This window comes from Hylobates moloch, unplaced genomic scaffold (genome assembly GCF_009828535.3).
Source record: "Hylobates moloch isolate HMO894 unplaced genomic scaffold, HMol_V3 SCAFFOLD_12, whole genome shotgun sequence".
In the NCBI taxonomy this organism is placed as follows: Eukaryota; Metazoa; Chordata; class Mammalia; order Primates; family Hylobatidae; genus Hylobates; species Hylobates moloch.
This window is the reverse complement of record NW_026652287.1, coordinates 26254421-26278429: the sequence shown is the minus strand read 5'-3', so window position 1 is coordinate 26278429 and position 24009 is coordinate 26254421. Positions and strand designations below refer to the sequence as shown.

At 42.9% G+C, this 24009-nt stretch overlaps 1 protein-coding gene across 8 annotated transcripts in view; it reads left to right on the top strand.

Moving 5' to 3' along the window:
* Nucleotides 1–24009, top strand: part of RFX4 (regulatory factor X4) — a 176970-nt gene that overhangs the window by 98625 nt on the left and 54336 nt on the right. For 3 of the 8 annotated variants that reach the window (XM_032168804.2, XM_032168803.2, XM_058425565.1), the window contains exons 5-8: nucleotides 1129–1190; nucleotides 5943–6156; nucleotides 8325–8402; nucleotides 15327–15490. In XM_032168804.2, coding sequence (XP_032024695.1) covers nucleotides 1129–1190; nucleotides 5943–6156; nucleotides 8325–8402; nucleotides 15327–15490 — 518 coding nt within the window. The other 5 variants (XM_058425561.1, XM_032168807.2, XM_058425563.1 and 2 more) reach the window with 5 other exon arrangements.

Sequence of the window (24009 nt, the reverse complement as noted above, 5' to 3'; positions counted from 1 at the left end):
GAGGTTATTACCATTCCTATTTTACAAATGGGGAAACTGAGTCATGTGGATACTAAATAACTTGCCCAAGGGCATCCAGCCTAACCAATGCCTGAGCTTGCATTCAATTCAGGTAGTCGAGTTCCAGAGTTCTTGCATGTAACCCCTGCCCTGTCATGCCTCTCCACAAACATCATCTCCGTAAACCCCAAGGAAAGGGGCCCCATGGTTATGTTTTCACCTTGAGAGATGCTCTCTCTTCACGGATTTCTTGTGAATTGGTGTGGTTGTCCTGAGCAACAGCAATTATCATCCTCTGCTCTTCAGACAGAAAAAAGATACCCCTAGGCTTTCATTCCTTCATTCAGCAAATGTGGATTGAGGTCTTTGCATGTGCCAAACCCTGTATGAGGTCCTTGCTCTCATGGAGTATGTGTTCAAGCAGGAGGAGACATAAACTAAGCACCCAGAGAGTAAGTGAACAAGATAACTTCAGGCAGTGTTAAGTGATAAGAAGACAAAGCAGGGCCATGTGACCCTTGTGCTACTCCACACTGGCTGATCCGAGAAGGCCTCTGGACAGAAGGACATTGTCCAGATGCCTGAATGGTTAAAGAGGAGGCAGTCTTGTGAAGAGCTGAGTGAAATTCCACTCCTGGGTACAGTACAAAGGCCCCCCATGAGGAGCAACGCTGGTGTGTTTCAGTAATAGAGAAAACAATAAAAAGCCAGCGTGGCCGGGATCTGGTGAGTAAAGGTGAGAATTGTAAGAGAGAGAAGGTAAGCAGGATGAGTTACAGAGGCTAAGTGTGGGTTTTAGTTCCAGGTGCCATGGAAACCACTGGAGGGTTTTAAACAGCGGAGAGGCACATTCTGGACCAACCAGAACTCTCCTTCCTTTGTGAGTAGGAGGGAGTGAAGCACACAGTGGCCAAGTGAGACCCCCTTAGTATCCAGAGCCCCACAACCATCCAAGCACTCCCCACTCTGACACCAGTAGTCTTCTCCAGGGTCCTCACAGACTCCTATTAAGTCATTGCAACCAAGGACCTATGTTTTCCTCCCTTCTGTAGATGGCTATTTGTAAAACTCAGTCACTGTGCTCCCAACTCTTCCCAATGGGTAACTGATTCTTGTGTTGACTTACAGATCATAAGACAGCAGTTTCCTCAGTTAACCACCAGAAGACTCGGGACCCGAGGACAGTCAAAGTAAGCACCGGACGGCCATTCCACCTGCAGAGCGCACATCTATGGGCCTCGAGACAGGCCACACCCTTGGCTCTTTATCCTGAGCTCTGTCTGCAGGCCTGGCAGAAGTCTGTGCCTAGAGGAAATATGGAGGAGCTTTATGACAGCCAGGGCCCCTCTCTCAGGACTCCTGAAAGAGAGGTTGTCCAAAAGCCCAAGACGAGTTGGCTCTGCTGCTTTAAGGAATCTGATTTTGTACCACCCTGCTTTTAGGCATATTTTATAAAATAGTCTTGGGCATCATTGAAAAGATTGCCTTGTGGCCTCTTGGATGATCTCCAGGTTATCTGGACTGTTTTGCTGAGCAAACTCTGCTCTGATAGTATCCAGTAGACCAGAGAAGGAAAACTGTACTATTCCCTGCATGGGAGATTGGGCAGAAAGGTCCAGCTGCACCATGGTCCATGAGAGCTCACGGCTTCCCATTCATCAGTTTCATCAAGCAACCTACCAACTCATGCTTTATACTTTCTGTGTGTCACATATGTGGTGCTAGGTACTGGGAACACAGGAGCAAATCAGGAGCATACATTCTGGTGGGAAACAGACAAAACAGAGAATCAGATTGTGACAAAGTTGTAGCAGAGAGCAACAAAAGAGGAATGGCCAGGGAAGGTCTTTCAGAGGAGGTTACGTTTAAGTAAAGACCAGGGGAGTGCCGAAGGCTGTGCAGACACTTGTCTGCTAGATGTGAGTCAGTGGGAAGGGAATCTCTTCCTGTACTGCTTGACCTTCATTAAAATCTGGATTTATAGGACTTGCCTCTAAGGATGTTTCAAAAATTGTTGGACGATAATAGATGTTCCATGAAGAAGAGCAGCAGGCCCTATAAGTGTGGTAAACACTAAGTTTAAACAGTTTCCTTTACTGCAATACTTCTCAGAACCCTTATTATGCTAATGTACAAGGTGACTCCACTAGAGGGTGCCTTATTATGCAGCATTTCTAAGCATTTTGACCACGTTGAGCAGGTCAGCTCATAGTGACCTATAAAACACTGTAACTTTTTAGAAAGGCAACCATATAGGACTTTTAAGACTTATCTTGAAGGTGTGTCAAAAGCATATCCAGTGCTCTCACCTTGGGCCAAACCCCTGTCCCTCACCAGCTCCTCTCATCCCTGGGCAGCCCATTCCCATCCTCCAAGGGTGGGTTTGATTTTGGAGCCAAGGTAGGGAAAGAAAATGGATGATCAAACTGGGAAAAACCCTTCTTTGGTATTCTGAAAATAATGAGACTAATTTTTTTGGTGTAGCTCAGAAGCTCTTGAACCAGTCTCTAAAGGGATTTCCAGAAGACTGTTGAACAAAGGACCTCTTGGAATAAATTCCTAATAATTTTCCAAGATGACTATTCTGGAAAAAAAAAAAAAAAAAAAAACCTCAGTTATAATTTTAAAATTCTGGTATTTGTTTAAAAGTAAATTTTCAGCCTTGGTACGATTATAGATTATAAAATCCAGATTCTTCCTTGTTTGCTGGTAAACACATAGGCAATTCAAAATGTTGGTCAAACAGAAGAGTGGATGGATAGAAGGATATGGAATAAATGAAAATGAGTTATTTTTCTCCAGCTCTTGGTCTTTGAGGAATCAGTGGCTCTAATATCTTGTTGCTCATTTCTAAGAAGAGTAGAAATAGTAAAGACACATAGTAAAGAGAGAGCAGAAAGGTTTCCCATCCTGCATAAACAGAGAAAATTTCCTTCTGTCCACATGGGACAGTCTGTTTTTGTTTTGTTTGTTTTTCTTTTTCTTTAACCTCGAGGTTGGCAAAATATCTCCTTTAAAAATTCTGTATTATCAATTTTATTGTATCCTCTTCCATAAGGATACTCCAAAGTTGGTCACACCTTCAACCAATTGAAAGGCAGTAAGAAGCTCTTGTCTCCAACCTGCATTGTGGCCTTATAGAGAAACTCCCTTGGCAAATTGACAATGGCAGAAGAAATCTGGGGGGTGGGCCGGGTGCAGTCGCTCATGCCTATAATCCCAGCACTTTGGGAGGCTGAGGCAGGTGGATCACTTGAGATCAGGAGTTCAAGACCAGCCTGGCCAACATGGTGAAACCCCATCTCTACAAAAAATACAAAAATTAGCCGGGCATGGTGGCATGTCCCTGTAGTCCCAGCTACTCAGGAGGCTAAGGCAGGAGAATCGCTTGAACCCGAAAGGCGGAGGTTTCAGTGAGCCAAGATTGCACCACTGCACTCCAGCCAGGGTGACAGAGCGAGACCTGTCTCAAAAAAAAAAAGCACATTCTGCACATGTATCCCCCGCCTTTTTTTAGAAGAAATTAAAAAAAAAAAAATCTGGGGGTGGCTGGTGAGGAATGTGTTGTTGTGCCCTACAGAACTGAAATAGAAGAACTAGAGATCAGAGCAGTAGCTTAACTATGGTTGTTGATTTTAGCTACGTGATCTCTGAATAGTCAAGAAATGGTCTGGTCTGAACATATTAGATGATCTGGCTCTTAAGAAGTTATAAAGGCGAACTTTTTAAGGTTAAGGTGGTGTGTCATAACTGTCATCCCAACTGAAGCCACCGGAACCACCCTCCTCCCCCACCCACGGAGTGACTTCCAGGTGGGAAGGCAGTTATGGCAGTTATGACAGTTGGGAAGTAGTAGAAGACACAGAAGGCACAGAAGGCAGACTTCGCTCAGCACAAAGAAGAATTTTCTGATAACCATACTGGCAAAATGAACTGGGCTGCCTTCGGAGGGTCTGAATTCTTCATCCCAGAAGGCATTCAGATAGATTCGAGATGCCCACTAAGCAGAAATATCACAGAATGGTATCAGGAGTAAAGAAGGGTTGGGGAGAGGGAAGGTTTTGATGTGCTCATCTCTTCCCTCCTCGCAAAAGCCCTTCCCATAATTCAAAATGCCTTCTCATCTGTATGATTTTGTGACTTTCATCGTATCTCCATGGGTAGAGAAAAGTAGTTAATATGTTGTGCGGTGTTTCTGAAAGCGAGGTCCACGGATGACCTAACATTTGTATTGCCATGGGACTGTGAAAATCGACTCTAGACCTACTAAATAGGAATCTTTAAGGGTGGGGCGTGGCCCAGGAGTCTCTATTTTAATGTTTTTTTTTCTTCTTCTTTTATTCCTAGCCACTAGACTACCAGGGATATTTTAATATGTTTTGTAAGTGATTCTTATTAGTAGTAAAGTTTGAGAATCACTGGCTTAGTGGTTCAAAGCACTTGGGAGGTTCAAATCCTGCCTCTGCTCCTTACTCACTGAGTGATCTTGGGTGCATGACTTAAATTCTCTGGGCCTTAGTTTCCTTATCTATAAAAATGGGGATAATAATTAATTCTAGCTTTATGGGGATTTTGTGAGATTAAATAAGATACTGTGTGTCAAGCACTCAGTACCAGAGATCTCAAACTGATGTGCTTTAGAATTACCCCTGTGGTGCTTGATTCGGTGCTGATTCCGGGGCCCCATTCCCAGATGTTCTAAATCAGTAGGTCCTGAGAGAGGGCCCAGGAGTCTGTATTTTTAAACTTTAAAAATGATTCTGATAAGATCAAAGTTTATAAGACTATCTTGCAGTGTTTTCAGTAGGATAGCACTGTGGCTTCATAGTCAAAAAGACCTGTCTGGGTTCAAGAACCTGTTCTTCCCCTAAACAGCTATATGACCTTAAACAAATTATTTGAGCTTTCTTGCCTCCAGTTTCTCATGTGTAGAAAGACTGTAATAATTTCCATTATTGGTTATTTTACAAATTAATGCATGCAAAGTCCTTTGCAAAGTGCCTGGCATATAGCCAGTGCTCAATAGATTATAGCTAAAATCTAAACAAAATGCAGCCTCCAATCCCTTGTTAGTCTTAATTGAAAACATTGCTAATATTAAGCCCATTTTAAATTAATAAAAAGTTCTGGTCTTCGTTTTACATTCAGTGTCAACTGAAGCACTGAATTTACCTTTTTAAAAATACAGTTCTTTGAGACTACCATTTATTGATTAAGAAAAACATAGGCCAAGGCCAGGCGCGGTGGCTCATGCCTGCAATCCCAGCACTTTGGGAGGCCAAGGTGGGCCTGAGGTCAGGAGTTTGAGACCAGCCTGACCAACATGATGAAACGCCATCTCTACTAAAAATACAAACATTAGCTGGGTGTGGTGGCACATGCCTGTAATCCCAGCTACTTGGGAGGCTGAGGCAGGAGAATCACTTGAACCCGGGAGGTATGGAGTTTCAGTGAACTGAGATTGCACCACTGCACTCTGTCTCAAAAAAAAAAAAAAAGAAAAAAAGAAAAACATAGGCCAAATGAATTCTTATTGGAGGTGCAGTTAGTAGTCACAAACATATCCTGCTTGGGTCCCCACAGAGAAGGGACCCTCAAGTGCTGGGATCCCATTTGGCTAGACATGAGAGATCAAGTACTAATGGAAAGTTTTTCATCCCCTCTCTGCTTTGCAAAGTATTTGACTTAACGTTTTCTGTAGGAGGCAATTTTGGTTATTTTTACCTGCCTGATTGATGGCTGGCACTTTGGTTTAATTCTATATTTCAGTGATATTAGCCTTACAAGGCGAGTTAACTCTTCTATCCCCAGGTAGGATGGCCCCAGCTTTCCTTGGCCTTGGGCAACACTCCCTACTCAGGAAACCTCACTTAATAATAGTGCATGTGGGTCTCTCTCTTTTTTTTTTTTTCTCTCTCTCTCTCCCTCTCCTTGTGGCCCAGGTACCATTACTATGGCATTGCAGTGAAAGAAAGCTCCCAGTATTATGATGTGATGTATTCCAAGAAAGGAGCTGCCTGGGTGAGTGAGACGGGCAAGAAAGAAGTGAGCAAACAGACAGTGGCATATTCACCCCGGTCCAAACTTGGAACGCTGCTGCCAGAATTTCCCAATGTCAAAGATCTAAATCTGCCAGCCAGCCTGCCTGAGGAGAAGGTAACCACAACTGAAGTGACTATTTGGGGTGGGTGGTTTCTCTCTCTCTCTCTCTCTCTCACACACACACACACACACACACACACACACACACACACACGCACACACACACACATTTATTGCAAAACAGTGAGTTTAAAAATATAGATAGAAATCCAGGCCGGGAGAGGTGGCTCATGCCTGTAATATCAGCACTTGAGAGGCCAAGGTGGGTGAATCACTTGAGGTCAGGAGTTCGAGACCAGCCTGACCAACATGGTGAAACACTGTCTCTACTAAAAATACAAAAAATTAGCCGGGCGTGGAGGTGGGCACCTGTAATTCCAGCTGGAGGCTGAGGTGGGAGAACTGCTTGAACCTGGGAAGCAGAGGTTGCAGTGAGCCAAGATTGCACCATTGCACTGCAGCCTGGGCAACAAGAGCGAAACTCCATCTCAAAAAAAAAAAAAAAAAAGAAAAGAAAAGAAATAAAAAAAAAATCATGGACTATAGTTAATAACAATTTATCACCATCAGTTTATTAGTTGTGACAAATATACCCTAGTAATGCAAGATGTTAACAATTGGGGTGAGGCATATGGGAACTCCCAGTACTATCTTTACAACTTTTCTGTAAATCCAAAACTATTCTAAAATAAAATTTGCTCTATCAATCTCTATCATGTATGCCTATCTGTCTATCTACCTATCATCTGTCTTCTGTCTATCTACCTACATACCTGTCCTATGATCTTATGCTGTCTCATTTCATGAGGAAAGAACCGCTCCCCTCTGAATTGCTTTTCCACAGGATAAAGTCCATTTTCCCATGTGCTGCAGGGGATTTGGTGAAATCATAGTCTAACAGTCAAAGAAGATTTTATAGGTATAGTGAATGTGATAGTTTTGATCATAGAATATTTGGAGCAAGTTACTGGAAAAACAAATTTGGGGAAGTTTCCCTTGGGGTATCACATTTCTTTTTTTTTTTTTTGAGATAGAGTCTTGCTCTGTCATCCAGCCTAGAGTGCAGTGGCACAATCTCGGCTCACTGCAACCTCCGCCTCCCAGGTTCAAGCAATTCTGCCTCAGCCTCCCAAGTAGCTGTGATTACAGGCACCCGCCACCACACCCAGCTAATTTTTGTATTTTTAGTAGAGACGGGATTTCACCATGTTGGCCAGGCTGGTCTTGAACTTCTGACCTCATGATCTGCCCGCCTTGGCCTCCCAAAGTGCTGGGATTATAGGTGTGAGCCACCGGGCCCAGCCAAGTATCACATCTTTAATGCACCTATTGATGCAACCCAGTGCTGCTCTAACATGTATTGAGCTTCTACTAAGTCTCCATGTCACACTAGGATCTGGGATGCAGCGAAGAATGAGATGAGTCCTGCTTTCAGAAAGCTTAGAGTCAACCAGGGAGACAGATGCTTGTATAAGTCAAATTAAGTTTATATAAAATGCATGTCTATATTCTAAAATGAGGAAAATGAACTTGTATCTGTAAAGGATACATTAAATCTAAGAAATAGATAAATATTTTTTCTTAAATTTGCTTTTTTGTCAATAAATACACAAATGAACTTCCTGCACCATGGATTTAAAATTCTCAGGTAATTAAAAAAAAAACATAAAAATAAAAAAAGTATTGGATAAATGGAGGGGGAGATTAATTTTTTTTTTTTTTTGCTAGGCACATTGCAGATAATTTCCAAATGTCTTACAGTGACTTAGGCAGAATCACTTCTTCATATAACTATACATTGGATTTTAACTTTTTAGTGATCTCACCCAATGAAGAGAATTTAGTTTCATAACCCTGCTTAGCTCTATGTGCCAGGCACTGTACTAAGTGCTGGCTACATGAGCATGAATAAGATACCATTTTTGTTTTCCTAGAGCTCACAGTCTCAGGGGGTGGAAAAGAGGGGCAGAAGGAGAAACCAGCGCATTCCATATCTCAGGGAGAAACACACTCGTGCTGTGTGAGCACAGAGGAGGGAGCCGAGGGTCAGAGAATGCCACCTAATGAAAATCAGTCTCACCTGGGTCTAGTAGGCTGAGCAGGTGTTAGGTGAATTCCATCCCCCCACAGGGAAGAAATGACTTAAAAACTGAAAGTCCAAGGGCAGCAGCAATGTGTATTAATGTATGTCTTTGTTGTTGATCCTCTACCCACCCCCACAGGTTTCTACCTTTATTATGATGTACAGAACACACTGTCAGAGAATACTGGACACTGTAATAAGAGCCAACTTTGATGAGGTAGGTCAACAAGGGTTGAGCTGTGAATACTCGGTGTTAAAAATCTTATAACACTAGCTCATATTTCATGAGTTCCTGCTAGGTGCCAGGCCTGGCATCTAGAAGCCCTTCCTGGATACCCGTTAGCTCACTTCATCTTCATGAGATCCCATGAAGCAGGTATGATTATTATCCCCATTTTATAGACCATACATGTGTATAGCAGTGGGCTTGGCCTCCTCCTTTGACTGAACTGGTGAACTGCCTCTTGCCCTATCAGCACACTAGGAAGACCATTTTGCCAGCATATCATTACACCCAGGATTATAGATTCAGAGAAGCTAAAGAAAAGCTTCCTTACATTTTGGAAAAAATACATAAAAAGCTTTATTCTATTTTGTACATTTAGGCTTTTCCTGAGGCTTGTCCACTTTGGTACATTTGGAGCTGGTTACCCTCCATTCACAAGGTCTGATCCATAGATTTCCATCAAATCTCATCAGTAGGGCCATCATTAAATACAAACAATGTAAGAAGTCCATTTTATTTTAAAATATTGTAGTTAAAGAATGGAGAGGAGGAAATGAGGATGGAGGGAAGAACAATAACCAATAATAAAGTTATATAACTTCATTATTTTTTGAGGGAAGATAATGTGGTCTCTAAAAGGACTATAAAAAACCCAGTAGTTATTGATGGAAGAGATCCCAGAAATTCCTTTGGTGTGTGTTTTGTGGGGAAGGGGTGCTGTTGTAGGTGGAGGGGTATAAAAATGATGTCAGGTACAAAATGCTCTTCTCCCGTACTTTTCTGCCTTCCCACGGCTGTGTCCTTTAGGAGCAAATGTTTGTTGAGCACTTCCACTATCACTTTGCTCATAGACACAGCTCCAGACAAGATGGGAGTGTGTTGGTAAAGAAGTACTGTTCTTCCTTCTCTTGACTTTTATCCACTAGACTTCTAAAATGTACTTTAAAATCTCCCAAATTACTTGAGCAACGATTTCAGTGAATTTTTTCTTTTAAGAAAGAAAAGTCCCTGCTTTCTTTTGAACTGTGGTTTGGCTCTATCTTACATTCCAAAGATCACTGAGATCAGGACAAATAATGATTCGTGACTGGTTAAGACAATACTAGCTGCTGTAACAAATAACTCTCCAAATCTTAGCGCACTGGAGGTTTATTTCCCACTCATGTCACAATCCAGTGCGTTTGTTCTTGGTTGGAAGGCTGGTTGCTGGGGGTGATTCAGGGACTCAGGCTCCTTCCACCCTGCCCTAGAGCCTTGGAGTCCTCTTTGTTCAGCTGATGGGTGGGGAAAAGAACTACTAGGAAGGCATACCCTCTACTTATCCTTGTCAGCCCAGAAATAAAATAGCACTTCTGCCCATATTCCATTGACGGGAGCTGGTCCCACGGCCCCACCTTAATGCAGCAGAGGCTGGGGAGTGTGGTCCCTCACTGGGCACTCAAATCTCTAATGGACAGCTGTTCCTCTCTGCCACAGTTACCAACAACAAAACTAGTGGCAGTCCCCCCTTATGTTCATGTGTAGCTTATTCATCTCAAAACTCACTCTCATTTCATTTCATTTCATTTGCTTAATTCCAACACCTATTGGGTCCCATACACTATTGGAGAGATAAGTAAAACACAGCTGATAGGATGGGGGGAAGGCATGTAACCAGCAACTAGGATGAAGAATACATGGTGAGAGGTCCAGAAACATTGAGGGGCAGATGCTGCTATGGGAAGAGTGCCAGGCTTCAAGTCCCAGGCTTGGATTCAAGAGCTGGCTCTGCCTTTCAAGCCTCAATTCCTCATCCTAGAAATGAAGATTTTAAAAAATCATCCCCATCTATTTAGTTCATAGTGTTACTAGAAGGAGGAGATAAGACTATGCCTGGTAAAAGCTCTTTGTAAACTGTAAAAGGTAGTACAAATGCTTGTTCTTTTCAGATGTATCAACCAGAGTGTTGAGAGACTTGGCCAAGGTCACAGAGTTGGTTAGGGCCAAAGGTGTGATCCAAGGTCTTTCATCACCTGACACTCTTAGGCCAATTCCACCCCACTGGCAGGAATATTTGGTGGCTGCTTTTAAGACAGCTAATTCTTCTCAGCCACAGAATAATGAAGGGAGACATTTTTCCTCTGATGAGGATGGCTTTCTCCTATAGCTGAGAAAAGTCATTGGTAAATGGATGGTGGATGTATCTGGTACACCTTGACTTTACAATTGGTTTCAAGTCTTCCAGGTCTTTAATATCGGTTGAGGTTACAACTTATGCTAGTATCACAGTCCTAAATTATCTTGTTTGTTCACTTGTTCACTGTTTGTCTCTACCACTATAATGTAAGCCTTTGAGGGCAGGAACCACATCTGTCTTGTTCACTACTATATCCTATCTAGCCATACTTTTAGGCTGTCAGTAAATATTTGTTGGATGAATGAGTGGATGAATGGATGAACAGGTGTAGAAATGCCATTGACTTATAACATTGTCAAGCAATTAAAGAATGCAAATCTGAGGCCAGGCGCAGTGGCTCACGCCTGTAATCCCAGCACTTTGGGAGGCCGAGGCGGGCAGATCATGAGGTCAAGAGATCAAGATCATCCTGGTCAACATGGTGAAACCCCATCTCTACTAAAAATACAAAAATTAGCTGGATGTGGTGGCACGCACCTGTAGTCCCAGCTACTCAGGAGGCCGAGGCAGGAGAATCGCTTGAACCCAGGAGGCGGAGGTTGCAGTGAGCCAAGATTGCATCACTGCACTCCAGCCTGGTGACAGAGTGAGACTCCATCTCAAAAAAAATAAATAAATAAAATGCAAATCTGCATGTAGGGGATTCAGGAACATCTTCTCCAGACTACACTGCACAATAAGCTGTAAAGTTCAGTAGTCTTGTGATTGAGTCCCAAATCCGCCATGACTAGCCTGTGACCTTGAGCGAGGCACTTAACCTCTCTGAGCCTGGATTTCTTTTGCTACAAGATGAAAATAATAATTATACCTACCTCATAGTGAACATGAAATTGTGTATGTAAAGTGTCTGATTTTGTTCTAGAATATGATAAATGTTAGGCATTTTTGTAATTATTTTATTGAGAGCCTTCCAATACTGTTACACTTAGGGACCCCAACTGCAAGTCATCACAGGTGTTTTCACAAGGTGCCAATGTTCAGAATGAACTAAATATGAACATGGAAAAAGAAATAGAAAATTTGCTTGGTATTCCTAAGGAAATCATCTCCTAGTACTTCACTGAGCTGAGAGACAAAGGGCAGAGAGTTCAGAAGATTGAAACAGATACCTCAGGAAACTTAATTTTACTAATAATTTGGAATCATTTGCTTCTGATTCTTTCACTGTTTATGCTTGTAAGGTGTAAGAACTTATCAGAACTCTCCTTTCTGCCTAATAATGTTTCCATTTGTTAGATGCCTACAGATGCCAAGCATTTTACATAAGCTATCTTATTTCACCCTAATAGTAGGAAGACATCATTATCTTCATTTTACAAATGCTGGTAACTCTCAGAGTTATATATTTAGTCCTGAGCTCCAGATTAAATTGACTCGAAATCTAACTTAACACGGCCAAACCAGAGCTCTTAATTTTCTGCCCCAAATCTGTTTTTCCCAGGTCTTAGATTGCCACTCCCCTCCACCCAATTGCTTAAGCCACAAACTTGGATTCTCCCCTTTCCCTCACCCTTCACATCCAGTCCATTGGGAGATCCTGTCAGCTCCACCTTCTGCAGGGAAACACTGCATCTGTCCATTTCACACCTAACTTCCAAGCCTTAGCGCTTGAGCTAAGGCCACTCTCCCTCCTTCCTTTTCCTTCTCACCTGGAAGAACATTATCACTCGACAATAAATGGCCTAAAATAAAGAGAGTAGGAAGGGAGGTTAAAACTGGAGAATACACCTTCTACAAAAGCCACTCGGGAAACTAAGGATGTGGATCAGCCTTCCCCGTGAGGCTTGAACAGGCTTCAAACAGACAGATGCCTGCTAAGGACACTGATTTTGCACAGATTTGTTTGAATCCACACAACAGCTGATCTTTTCTAGACGTTCTGCTAGAAATTGACTGCTCATATAAAAAAGGGAGTACGGCTGCCTGCAAGAAGAGCTAAGTAAGGCAAATGAATTCAAAATCTATCAACTCAAGAATCAGCTGGGCAGAGCTTCTTAATCAGAGTTAGAGAAGCAGACAAGAAGGCCCAGGACCTGACCTAAGCCTGATGCCCAGGGAATGAGCTGGCATCAGGGGACAGTGGAGGGTCCTCTGGAGGGCAAGTCCTTGTCCAAAAGCGGTGGACATCTCCAGGCTCAGGCCACACTAATAGTCAGCCACCGGGTGTCTCAGTGACAGAACAAAAGTCTTGATAGGTGAGCGGAGCCACAGTAGGGATCCTGGCTGGGTGACACTCAGAAACATAGGCAAGAAAGTCTCAAACACCTAGGGCAGGACACTGATCTCTTGAGCCCAGTAGTGGTAGTGCCTCCATGATATAATAGTAGTAATAACAGCTAACCTTTATTAAACATCTACGATGTGCCAAGCACTAGAAGCACTTTTTAGAAATCTTTACCAAAACCTATGCAGTAAATACTGCTTTTATCCCCATTTCACAGAAAGGGAATGGAGGCTTAGAGATACGATACTCCTCAGTAGTGGAGCCAGGATTAGAACCCTGCAAGTCAGTCTTCCCTCCTCCAGATTTTGTTTTAATTTTCAATCTGGATGAAAAGTTTGCAGTATTTCCACTGTTATGGAATAAACAGGACTCTAACTGAAGTCTTTTCAATTTACAGACCTGACTTCATTCACCACTATGATCATGTTTTCGGCAATCACCACTTCTCTCCTAGGAAGTCAGAGGGGCATGCCTTTCTCCCTGTTGCTTATCCTCCAAGCCTTCCATCCAGTACTTCCACGAGGAAGTACAGGCAGGCTGCAGGCATCAGGGAAGCCTGTTCACAGGAGGCTGAGATGGAGTCACCAGGCTAGAGTCGGGGCATGGCTCCACTAGCCAGAGGCAGCCTTTTCAGAGGAAAATTAGGCCCTACTCCTTGGAGGGGCCTGAAGGATGCTGCAGGTTACCAGGGCAGGGGCAGAAAGCTGAGAAGTGGGCAGCAGCCTAGGGAGAGACATGGGCCTCAGCAATGGGGTAGAAACCCAGTTACCATGTGAAGAACAAACTAGCCATAAGAGAGACTGTGGAAGGACTGAGGCAGACATAGCCTCTATCTCTTCCATTCTCTGACTGGCTGTCTGGCTTTGGACAACTAGTATCTCTGCAAATAAGAGTAATGATTCTCAGCTATAGTATTATGAGTATTACATGAAAGAATCTAAGCAAAGTACCTGGCATATAGTAGGTACTCGATAAAGAAAGCTAATGGCGGCCAGGCGGTGGCTCACTGTAATCCCAGAACTTTGGGAGGCCAAGGCGTGCAGATCACCTGAGGTCAGGTGTTCGAGACCAGCCTGGTCAACATGGCGAAACCCCTTCTCTGCTTAAAAAATACAAATATTAGCCAGGCATGGTGGCACACACCTAGAATCCCAGCTACTCAGGAAGCTGAGACAGGAGAATCGCTTGAACCCAGGAGGCGGAGGTTGCAGTGAGCCAAGACCACACCACTGCACTCCAGCCTGGGTGACAGAGCAAGACTCCATCCCCCCAGAAAAGAAATATGTCCTAATGGCAATAATACTTGCCCCAAAGTGTTAGACTAGAGGGACTCAATTATCTCCCATGCCAAATCAGGATTGATTTGGGGAACCAGGGATGTGGATAATACTACATGTGGAACTCAAGAGTGCCCATCTGATGGGGAGAGAAGGAAACATGATCCAGAAACCAAGTCAAACCCATTGGAATGTATAAAAATTCAGAGTTATGTGTTCCCCAGCTTCAAGATGGGCTGCTCCCCAGCTGAAGATGTGCTGCAGATGTTAGCTGATAGCTGAAGTCTAGATTTTCTCAAATGTTATTATATACATCAGTTACTATCTTCTACTATTTCTCTTCACTTCCCTTACCTTTCTCCCCTATTCTACTCAACTTCTAACCCACAGCTAAAAGACAGAGGTGTAGGGGAGGCGGCAAGGGGTTCTCTGTTTTGGACATTCACTCTGCCCTTCGTTCAGTAACAATGTGGCTCAAGTTCCTGCTATCGTCATATTAATAATAATAATTGCATTTCTGGGTGCCTGCTATAATCTGGTTCTTTGCTAGTGGTTTGGGGAGTTTTAAAAAGTCGATGACACACACTTCATGTGCCCACATAGCTTACCGCTCAGGTATCATCATCTAGCATCCCATATAGCACCCACTGGCCAGGGAGCTTTGGGAAATGGAAGAATTCCGATATGAAAAGCCTCTTGCACTTGACCCAATCTTTGACACACAAATTTGAATCAGGAGAATTTTGTGTGTGTGGCACCTACTCTCCTCCCTTCAGCCACACTCCTTTTACCTGCGACTCCCATACCTTTCCCTTCCTTCCCAGAATACCCAGGGGCCTCTGAGGTTCAGTGGCTCAAAGAATAGTGAGTACTAGTGCTCCGACTTTTTCAAAAACAATGCCCCACCTTCCTGTCCTTAAACTCTTCCCAGACCCCAGTAAGCACTGAAGGGGCTGAGGGGTGAAAGTGCTTCATCTTTTGGGGCAGAGGAGACCCCAGCCTGCCAGGCTAGGCAGTTCCCCAGCAGTGAGCATGTTGCATGCCTAGGCAGAGGGAAGACTTGAAGTGGGAGAAATTCCCAGGGCCTCCTCCAACATGGCAGGCTGGGGGTGACTTCTGCTGCCACAGGGGAAGTAGATGACAGCGTTGTAGACTGGGTTGGTCTTGGTGGAGTCCCAAGCTTCTGTTGGGAGGGCCCTGGGTAACCTCATGGTTCTTCTCTCTGTGGGTCAATACAGGTTCAAAGTTTCCTTCTGCACTTTTGGCAAGGAATGCCGCCCCACATGCTGCCTGTGCTGGGCTCCTCCACGGTGGTGAACATTGTCGGCGTGTGTGACTCCATCCTCTACAAAGCTATCTCCGGGGTGCTGATGCCCACCGTGCTGCAGGCATTACCTGACAGGTGGGCATGCTTATTCTTGTCTTCCTTCACGGCTGGTCCACAGAAGGGATTGTTCTGCTTCTCTTGTACTGATTATGATCATGCACTGTCCAGAGGCCTCCCTTGTAAAGACCGTTAATATTGAACTTTTAAATATTAAAGTTTATTTATATTTTGGAATATAAATAAACTGTTAATATTTTGAACCATTTGTGTGGCTTAAAATTCAAAGGTATAAGATGGTGTACAGTAAACAATCTCCCCACCTGACTCCTGTTCCCCAGACAACCCAGTCCCTTCCCAGAACATCAAATAGAATCATTTTCTTGGAGTCTGTCCAGATCTGATATGCACATGTAATCAATGCATATAATATACTGTTTTTCTTACTGAAATGGTGACATACACTATATCCTGTTCTGTGCCTTGCTGTAAAGCAAAACAACTTAACCTTGAAGTTTATGCTGGACAACTTCCATGCCCCTCCAGATGCACTCTCCACCACACTTCATGCTGCCTTCCACTGGGGCCAGGGGTGGGGCATATGCCGATAGCATGGGCCACCACACAGGGCACTTCTCAGGGAGGGATGGAGGGAGGAGAGTGAAGTCAGGAGATGGATTCTCTGGCCCCCTTCCTGTGAGATTGCGTTGAGCTGGCTGGGTTCCTTCACTGGGCTGTGTTCCCTTCCAAGCAACTTTCCAGGCTGTCCTTGGGCACAGGGTGGGCGAGAGCCTGTGCTCTGAGCCTTAGGTTGCAGCAGTCTCCCTTATAGTTCCTCTACCCCTGTCCATACCTTTGTGACATGTCCCTTGTAAATAAACCCACCCATTTAGAGTGCCACTCCTTCCTGTTGGGACTGTTACAAAGCACATTCCACATCCATGTATAAGGTGTAAGGAGCTTTTTTCTTTTTTACAACTGTATAGGGTTCCACCGTCTTGCATTTAGTCAATTCTCTTGATATTTAATCCAGTTTTGTCCTACTACAAACAACACTGTGATGAATGACATTTCATTTACCTTTTTTTTTTTTTTTTTAACATGGTGAAGTGTATTAGTTTCCTGTCACTACTGTAACAAATTACCACAAACTGGTGGGGTGACTTAAAACAACAGAAAAGTTATTCTCCCACACTTCTGGAGGCCAGAAGTCCCAAATCAAGCATTGGCAGGGTTGGTTCCTTACTGAGGCTCTAAGGGAGAGTATGGGCCATGCCTGTCTTCTGGCTCCCGGTGTTGCCAGCAATCCTTGGTGTTTCTTGGCTTGCAGATGCATCACTCTAATCTCTGCCTCCACCTTCACAGTGCTTCCTGCTCTGTGTGTGTGTGATTTTCAGTCTGTATGCCTTTTCCCCACCCTCGTCTTATTGCACTGGCTAAAATCTTCAGGATGATGTCCTAGCCTAGGCAAGGGTGGACATCTTTGCATTTTCCCTGACCTTAAGGGGAAAGCATTCAGTATTTACTATAAAATACAATGCTAGCTATAGGTTTTTAATATCTGGTTGAATGTGTGTGTGTTTGTGTGTGTATAATAATAATAATTATTATTATTATTATTATTTTTGAGACGGAGTTTCGCTCTTGTTACCCAGGCTGGAGTGCAATGGCACAGTCTTGGCTCACTACAACCTCTGCCTCCTGGGTTCAAGTGATTCTCCTGCCTCAGCCTCCCAAGTAGCTGAGATTACAGGCGTGCACCACCATGCCTGGCTAATTTTTTGTATTTTTAGTAGAGACGGGGTTTCACCATGTTGGCCAGGCTGGTCTCGAACTCCTGACCTCAGGCGATCCACCCACCTCAGCCTCCCAGTGTGCTGGGATTACAGGCGTGAGCCCCTCACACCTGGCTAATTATTTTTTTTAAAGATGAGGTCTTGTTCTGTTGCCTGGGCTGGAGTGCAGTGGTGCAATCATTGATCACTGCTCACTGCAGCCTCAAACTCCTGGGTTCGAGTGATCCTCCTGCCCCAGCCTGTGGAGTAGCTAGAACTATAGGCATGCTCCACAGGACCTGGCTAATTAAAAAAAAAAAAAATTTGTAGAGATAGGGTCTCACTATACAGCCTAGGCTGGTGGTCATAAATTTTTAAAAAATATATTGCTAGATCTGAGTTGTTAATATTTTGTTCAGAGGGTTTTATAGTTCATCAAAGTTATTTGATCAATAATGAAAGTTATTCATCTTTAGTTTTCTTGTCTCATAATGTCTTTCTCTTATTTAGATATCAGAGGAACCCTGGCCTCATAAATGCGTTGAAAAGTGTTCCCTCCCTTCTTTTTTTTTTAAATTCATAATATTTTCTTATTATCCTTTTAATATCTGTAGGCTCTATAGTGATGTGTCCTTTCTCATTCCTGATGTAGGTAATTTGTGTTTTCTTTCCTTTTTCTTGGTCAGTGTGACTAGAAATTTTTCAATGTTATTAATCTCAAAAAATAGCTTTTGGTTTCTCTGGTTTCTTGTTTTCTGTTTTCAATTTTATTGACTTTTGCTTTTTATCTTTATTCCTCCCTTTTTGTGCTTGCTTTGGGTTTATTTTGCTCTTGTTTTTTTAGTTTCTTTAAGTGAAAGCTTTAGGTCATTGATTATAAATCTTTCTACTTTCCTAATAAAAGCATTTAATGCTATAAATTTTATTCTAATCTCTACTTAGCTGCACCCACAGATTTTGATATGTTGGGTTTTCATTTTAATTCAATTCAAAATATTTTCTACTTTCTCTTGTGAATTCCTCTTTGATCTATGGGGTATTTAGAAGTAAACTGTTTAATTTCTAAATATTTGGGGATTTTCAAGATATCTTTCTATTAATAATTTCTAGTTTAATTCCCTTCTGGTCATATTATATACATAGTATTATATCAATTCTTTTAAGTTGATACTTGTTTCATGCTCCAGAATGTGGCCTATTGGTGAATGTTCTATGTGTACCTGAAAAAGCTATATATTCTGGTATCATTAGGTTAATTATTCTATAAATGTCAACTAGGTCAAGTTAATTGATAGTATTGTTTAAGTTTTCTTTGTCTTTCCTGATTTTCTGTCCATTTGTTCTACTGATTAGCAACAGAGAAGTACAGACACACCTCCAGCTCTAATTGTGAATTTGTCTATTTCTATACATTTTTGCTTCATGTATTTTGAAGCTCTGATATTAAATGCATACAAATTAGAACTGTTGTGTCTTATTGGTGAATTGACTTATTTTCTTTTTTTTTTTTTTTTTTTTTTTTAAGAGACGGAGTCTCGCTCTTTCACCCAGGCGGGACTGCAGTGGCGCTATCTGGGCTCACTGCAAGCTCCGCCTCCCAGGTTCATGCCATTCTCCTGCCTCAGCCTCCCGAGTAGCTGGGATTACAGGTGCCCGCCACCACGCCCAGCTAATTTCTTTGTATTTTTAGTAGAGACGAGGTTTCATGGTTTTAGCCAAGATGGTCTCGATCTCCTGACCTCGTGATCCGCCCTCCTCGGCCTCCCAAAGTGCTGGGATTACAGGCGTGAGCCACCATGCCCGGCCGACTTATTTTCATAATGTCTTTTTTTATCTTTCATAATATTTCTTGTTCAGAAGTTTACTTTGTCTGTTTGTAATATAGCTACTCCAGGTTTTTTTTTTAATTAGTGTTTGCATTACATTTTTTTCCACCCTGTTAATTTGTCTTTATATTTGAAGTAGATTTCTTGTAACCAACATAGAAACATAGAGGGAGGTCTTTCTTTTTCATTGTCTGGCAATTTTCCTTCTTAGTTGGTATGGTATGTGTAGATCTTTATAGTTCATGTAATTAAATATATGGTTCAATTAAGATCTTCCCTCTTCCTAGTTGTTTTCTATTAGTTTCATCAGTTTTTGCTCCTTTATTCCTCTTTTGGTGCCTAATTTTGTGTTAATTATTTTTATCATCCCATTTATCTCCATGGTTGGCTTTTTTTTTTCCCCTCTGAGACAGGGTCTCACTCTGTCACCCAGGCTCCAGCTGGAGTACAGTGGCACAAACACAGCTCACTGCAGACTCAACATCCTGGGCTCAAGCAATCCTCCCACCTCGGTCTCCTGAGTAGCTGAAATTACAGGCATGTGCCACTAAACCTGGCTAATTTTTTTACTTTTATGTAGAGATGGCGTCTTGCCATGTTTCCTAGGCTGGCTTGAACTCCTGGGCTCAAGGAATCCTCCTGCCTCAGTCTCCCAAAGTGTTGGGATTACAGGTGTGAGCCACCATGCCTGGCCATGATTGTCTTTTTAAAAATACCTCTTTAAAAAAAATGTACTAGTTGTTTTAAGTTTGTATATCTTTAATTATAATATACCTTCAAATAACATTATACTGCTTCACATGTAGTATAAGAATCTTAACAGTATACTCCCAATTTGTCCTCCCATTTTTTATGCTATTGTTGTCATACATTTTGTTTTTGTATATGCTATAAACTCCTAAAACATTATAACTATTTTTGCTTTAGATAACTATCTTTGAGAATGATTAAAGATATGAAAAAATATTTTATATCTGCTTTCATTCACATGATTCCTAATCTTCATTTCTTCGTGTATATCCAACTCATCTGTGTAATATATGAGTTGGATATGTAATCATAGTCCTCTGCCTGCAAAATTTTCTTTAATGTTTCTCATATTGCAGGTCTAGTGGTAACAAATTATTTGTTTTTCTTTGTCTGAAGAGGTCTTTATTTCTCTTTCATTTTGAAAAATACTTTCACTGGGTATGGTATTCTGAATTAACAAGTTTTTCACTTCTGGCATTTTGAACATTTCACTCCGTTGTTTTTGGCTTGCGTGTGTGTCTTTTGTGCATCTCTGCTCCTCTGTAGGCAGCGTGCCTTCTTTCCTCGGATGCCTCCACGGTTTTCTCGGTCTTTGGTTTTTCAGTCTCTATCTTTGGTTTTCAGCTGTTCGACCATGATGTGTCTCAATGCCTTGTGTTATTTTCAATCCTACTTGGGGTTTTCTGAGCTTCTTGGATTTGTGCTTTGATGTATTTCATTATTTTTGGAAAATGCCCATTCATTATCTTCTTCTCTGCTTTCTCTCTTTTTTCTCCTCCTGGTATTTCAATTACAAGTATGTTAGGCCATTTGATACTGTCCCACAACTCCCGGATGCTCGATTTTGCCTTTTCTCTACTCATTTTTCTCCTTGTGTTTTAGATGGAGTAATTTTTATTGACCTATCTTCAGGTTCACTAATTCTTTCGTTTGCTAGGTCAATGCTACTAATGAGACTATTGAAAGCATTCTTTATCTCCATCACTGTACTTTGTTTTTATGTCTATTTCTAATATTATACTTTTTAAAAAGTAATTTCTGTGTTCTGGCTGGGTGCAGTGTGGCTCACACCTGTAATCCCAGTGCTTTGGGAGATGAAGGCAGAAGGATCACTTGAGGCCAGCCCAGACAACATAGCAAGATCCTGTCTCTACGAAAAAAAAAAATGAGCTGGGTATAGTGGCTTGTGCCTATAGTCTAGCCACTCAAGATGCTGAGGCAGGAAGATTACTTGAGCCCAGAAATTTGAGGTTACAATGAATCATGATCCAGGCTGGATGACAGAGCAAGACCCTGTCTCTAATAATAATTATTATCACATTAGCACTTCGGGAGTCCGAGGCGGGTGAATCACTCAAGGCCAGGAGTCTGAGAACAGCCTGGCCAACGTGTCAAAACCACGTCTCTACGAAAAATACAAAAATTAGCTGGGCGTGGTGGCGGGTGCCTGTAATCCCAGCTACTTGGGTGGCTGAGGCACAAGAATCACTTGAATCCAGGAGGCGGAGGTTGCAGTGAGCTGAGATTGCACCACTGCACTCCAGCCTGGGTGACATAGCAAGACTCTGTCTCAAAAAAAAAAAAAAAAGGCTGAAATGACTTGTCTACCTTCACCTGCAAATAAATGAAATAGTCAGGACTCAAATATTCATTCAAGAAAACCACAAATATTCATTCATTCATTAAATAAATGTTTATTGATTACTACAATGTGCTAGGGACTATGCTAGTTCCTGGAATACAGCATTACATAAGATAAGCATGCTTCCTGCCCTCATTGAGTTACAGTCTGCCAAAGGAGACTGTTAAAAAATTATGTAGTTATGTAATTACCACTGCAATCTTAGCCTGCAAGGCTTACAAATCGAGTGCCTTTTTCATTAAATCAGGAAGACAAAGTTATTCAAAAGATCAGGCTCCATCTGAGAGCTGACTTTTCAGTTTTATATATTCATTCATCCCTCAAACTTTTTTGAGTGCCTTTTCTGTACCAAGCCCTATGCTTGGCATCATGGAAATGAGAATTGGCACTAGAAGTTCTCACTCATGACCCTGGGCAAGCCCAGGCTGAGGCACAGCTCCCCACCCCCTAGCTCAGACCCATCCCTTCCTTTCCAACTCAGAAGAGCATGTTGAAATTCAGGGGAATAAAAAAACACTATTATAGAGATAACCGTGGATCATACACTCCCATTTATAAGAAAGGGAAATCATTCTCAAACTGGGGTTTTTCACTTCTTCCAAGTAATCTCGGCACAGTGGTTGTTAATAACAATTGGGTTAGCTATAGTAAGAAAGTGTGTGTGTATGCATATGTGTGCGTGCGTGCGTGTGTGTGCGTGCGTATGTGGTATGGGCAGGGAGGAGAAGTCAAAGAGGCAAAAGACTGAGGACCAAGCCTGAAATGCCAAAGGAATAGCAACATTGGACAGAAAGGCAGAGGGCGCTGGAGATGGGGAGCAGCAAAGCACGTCAAAGTGCACAATGTGGTACTTTCGTCAAAGTGGAGTAGGACAGCGGTTATAAGTCAGATAGACCTGGGCTTGACTCCTGGCTCTGCCACTTGCTGCATCTCTTTGGACAAGTAAAATAACTTTTGTGAGCCTCGATTTCTCACCTCTCTGCTGGGACTAATAACAGTATGTACTTCTAGGGCTGAGGTGAGGATTAATTAAGAAAGTACATGTGAAGTGTTTAGTAGCTTGGCACATTGCACTCATTAAAAGCTAACTGCTGTTATCACCATTGTTGCTGTTGTAACAGCATCACCGCTGATGGGCATTCAGGGAGCTACGAGTGTGGAGTTAAGATGTAGGAGAAGGGCTGAAGCTGGAACTGTAGACTTGGCAGCCACCCGCACAAGAGGGAGGAAAAGTGTGTCCCTAGAAGTGGAGGACAGACCCTGGCATCCCAGCCTAGGGAAGGAGAGAGGTGGACGGAAAGTGGAGGAAGGAGGTTGAGCTGCAGGTGTACACCCACAGAGGACAGTATGTCAAGAAGGCATAGATGCTGTAGGAGATGGAGTCAGTTGGGGCTTAGGGAGGCATCTCTTAGAGCAGGTGGTCAGGAGGTGAGCCGCTATCTGGGGCAAGAGCTTCCAGGCAGAAGGGACGGTAAGTGCAAAGGTCCTGGTGAGGTAAGCAAGAGCCTGAAGTGTTGGAGAAACTGAATGGAGACTAGTGCTGCAGGGATGGATTAAGCTGAGGGGACAGTGGGAGGAGCTGCAGCCAGAGATAAGGAGGGTAGGGAGGGGGACAGTTTGGACAAGGCCCATTGTCCATCTGGGGATGGAGAGCCATTCATTCTTACACTTCACTTAACAAGCATTTCTTATGTGCCTACTGTGTGTCTGGCACTATGCTAGGTACTGAGGATACAGTGATAAGGAAAATAGACATAGTCCCTGCCCTCTGCATGGAGGGTACAGTGAGAAAGATGCACAATGATCAGATAATCACACAAGTTGACATAACAACAAACTGTCACAACTACATGGTCTTTCAAGAGGAATCATCAGGGGTGCTGACCTGGTCTGGGGGCTTCAGGGAAGGTTTGCCTATAGAAGTAACATCTAGTCTGAGATTAGCTGAATAACGAGGAGCTAAGCAGGTGAAGAGGGAAGAGATGATCTTGACAAACGGTGCCAGGGGCGAAGGCCCTGAGGGGAGAGGACCAGTTGGAGGACAGAGGTCCGGAATGCGGAGAAAGGGAGAAGGTGCAAGGTGGGGCCTTGGGGGCTGCAGCAAGAACTGGGGTTTTTATCCTAAGAATAATGTGAAAACACTGAGGAGTTTTAATCGGAATTACAGGTGTTCTGGAAATATCCCTCTCACAATGTGGAAGATGGAGTGGAGGTAGGAAGGTGAGCAGGGCAGGATGGACTCAGGAAGCTACTGTAAGTCCGGATGAGAGATGACGGCAGCCTGAACTAGGGAGAAAAGGGAGAGAAGTGGCTGTGCTTGGGAAGTAATTTGGAAGCAAAATCTGTAATATGTGGTAAATGGAAAGAGAGACCGTGTCCAAAATAGTGTATGCAAAACTGGATACTTGCCTAAAGAAATTGTAACTGAATTAATCAAGTCTTTAGAAGCAGACGGGATAGATGAATAGATTACATGACACTACAAGACAGAACTCAATCAAATCAGAGTGTAGGACATTCCAGGGAACAAATACCATGATGTTGCCAATAAATAAATGGCACAAAATAGGGGGAAAAAAAGATTTAAGAAATAGAACAGGGCAA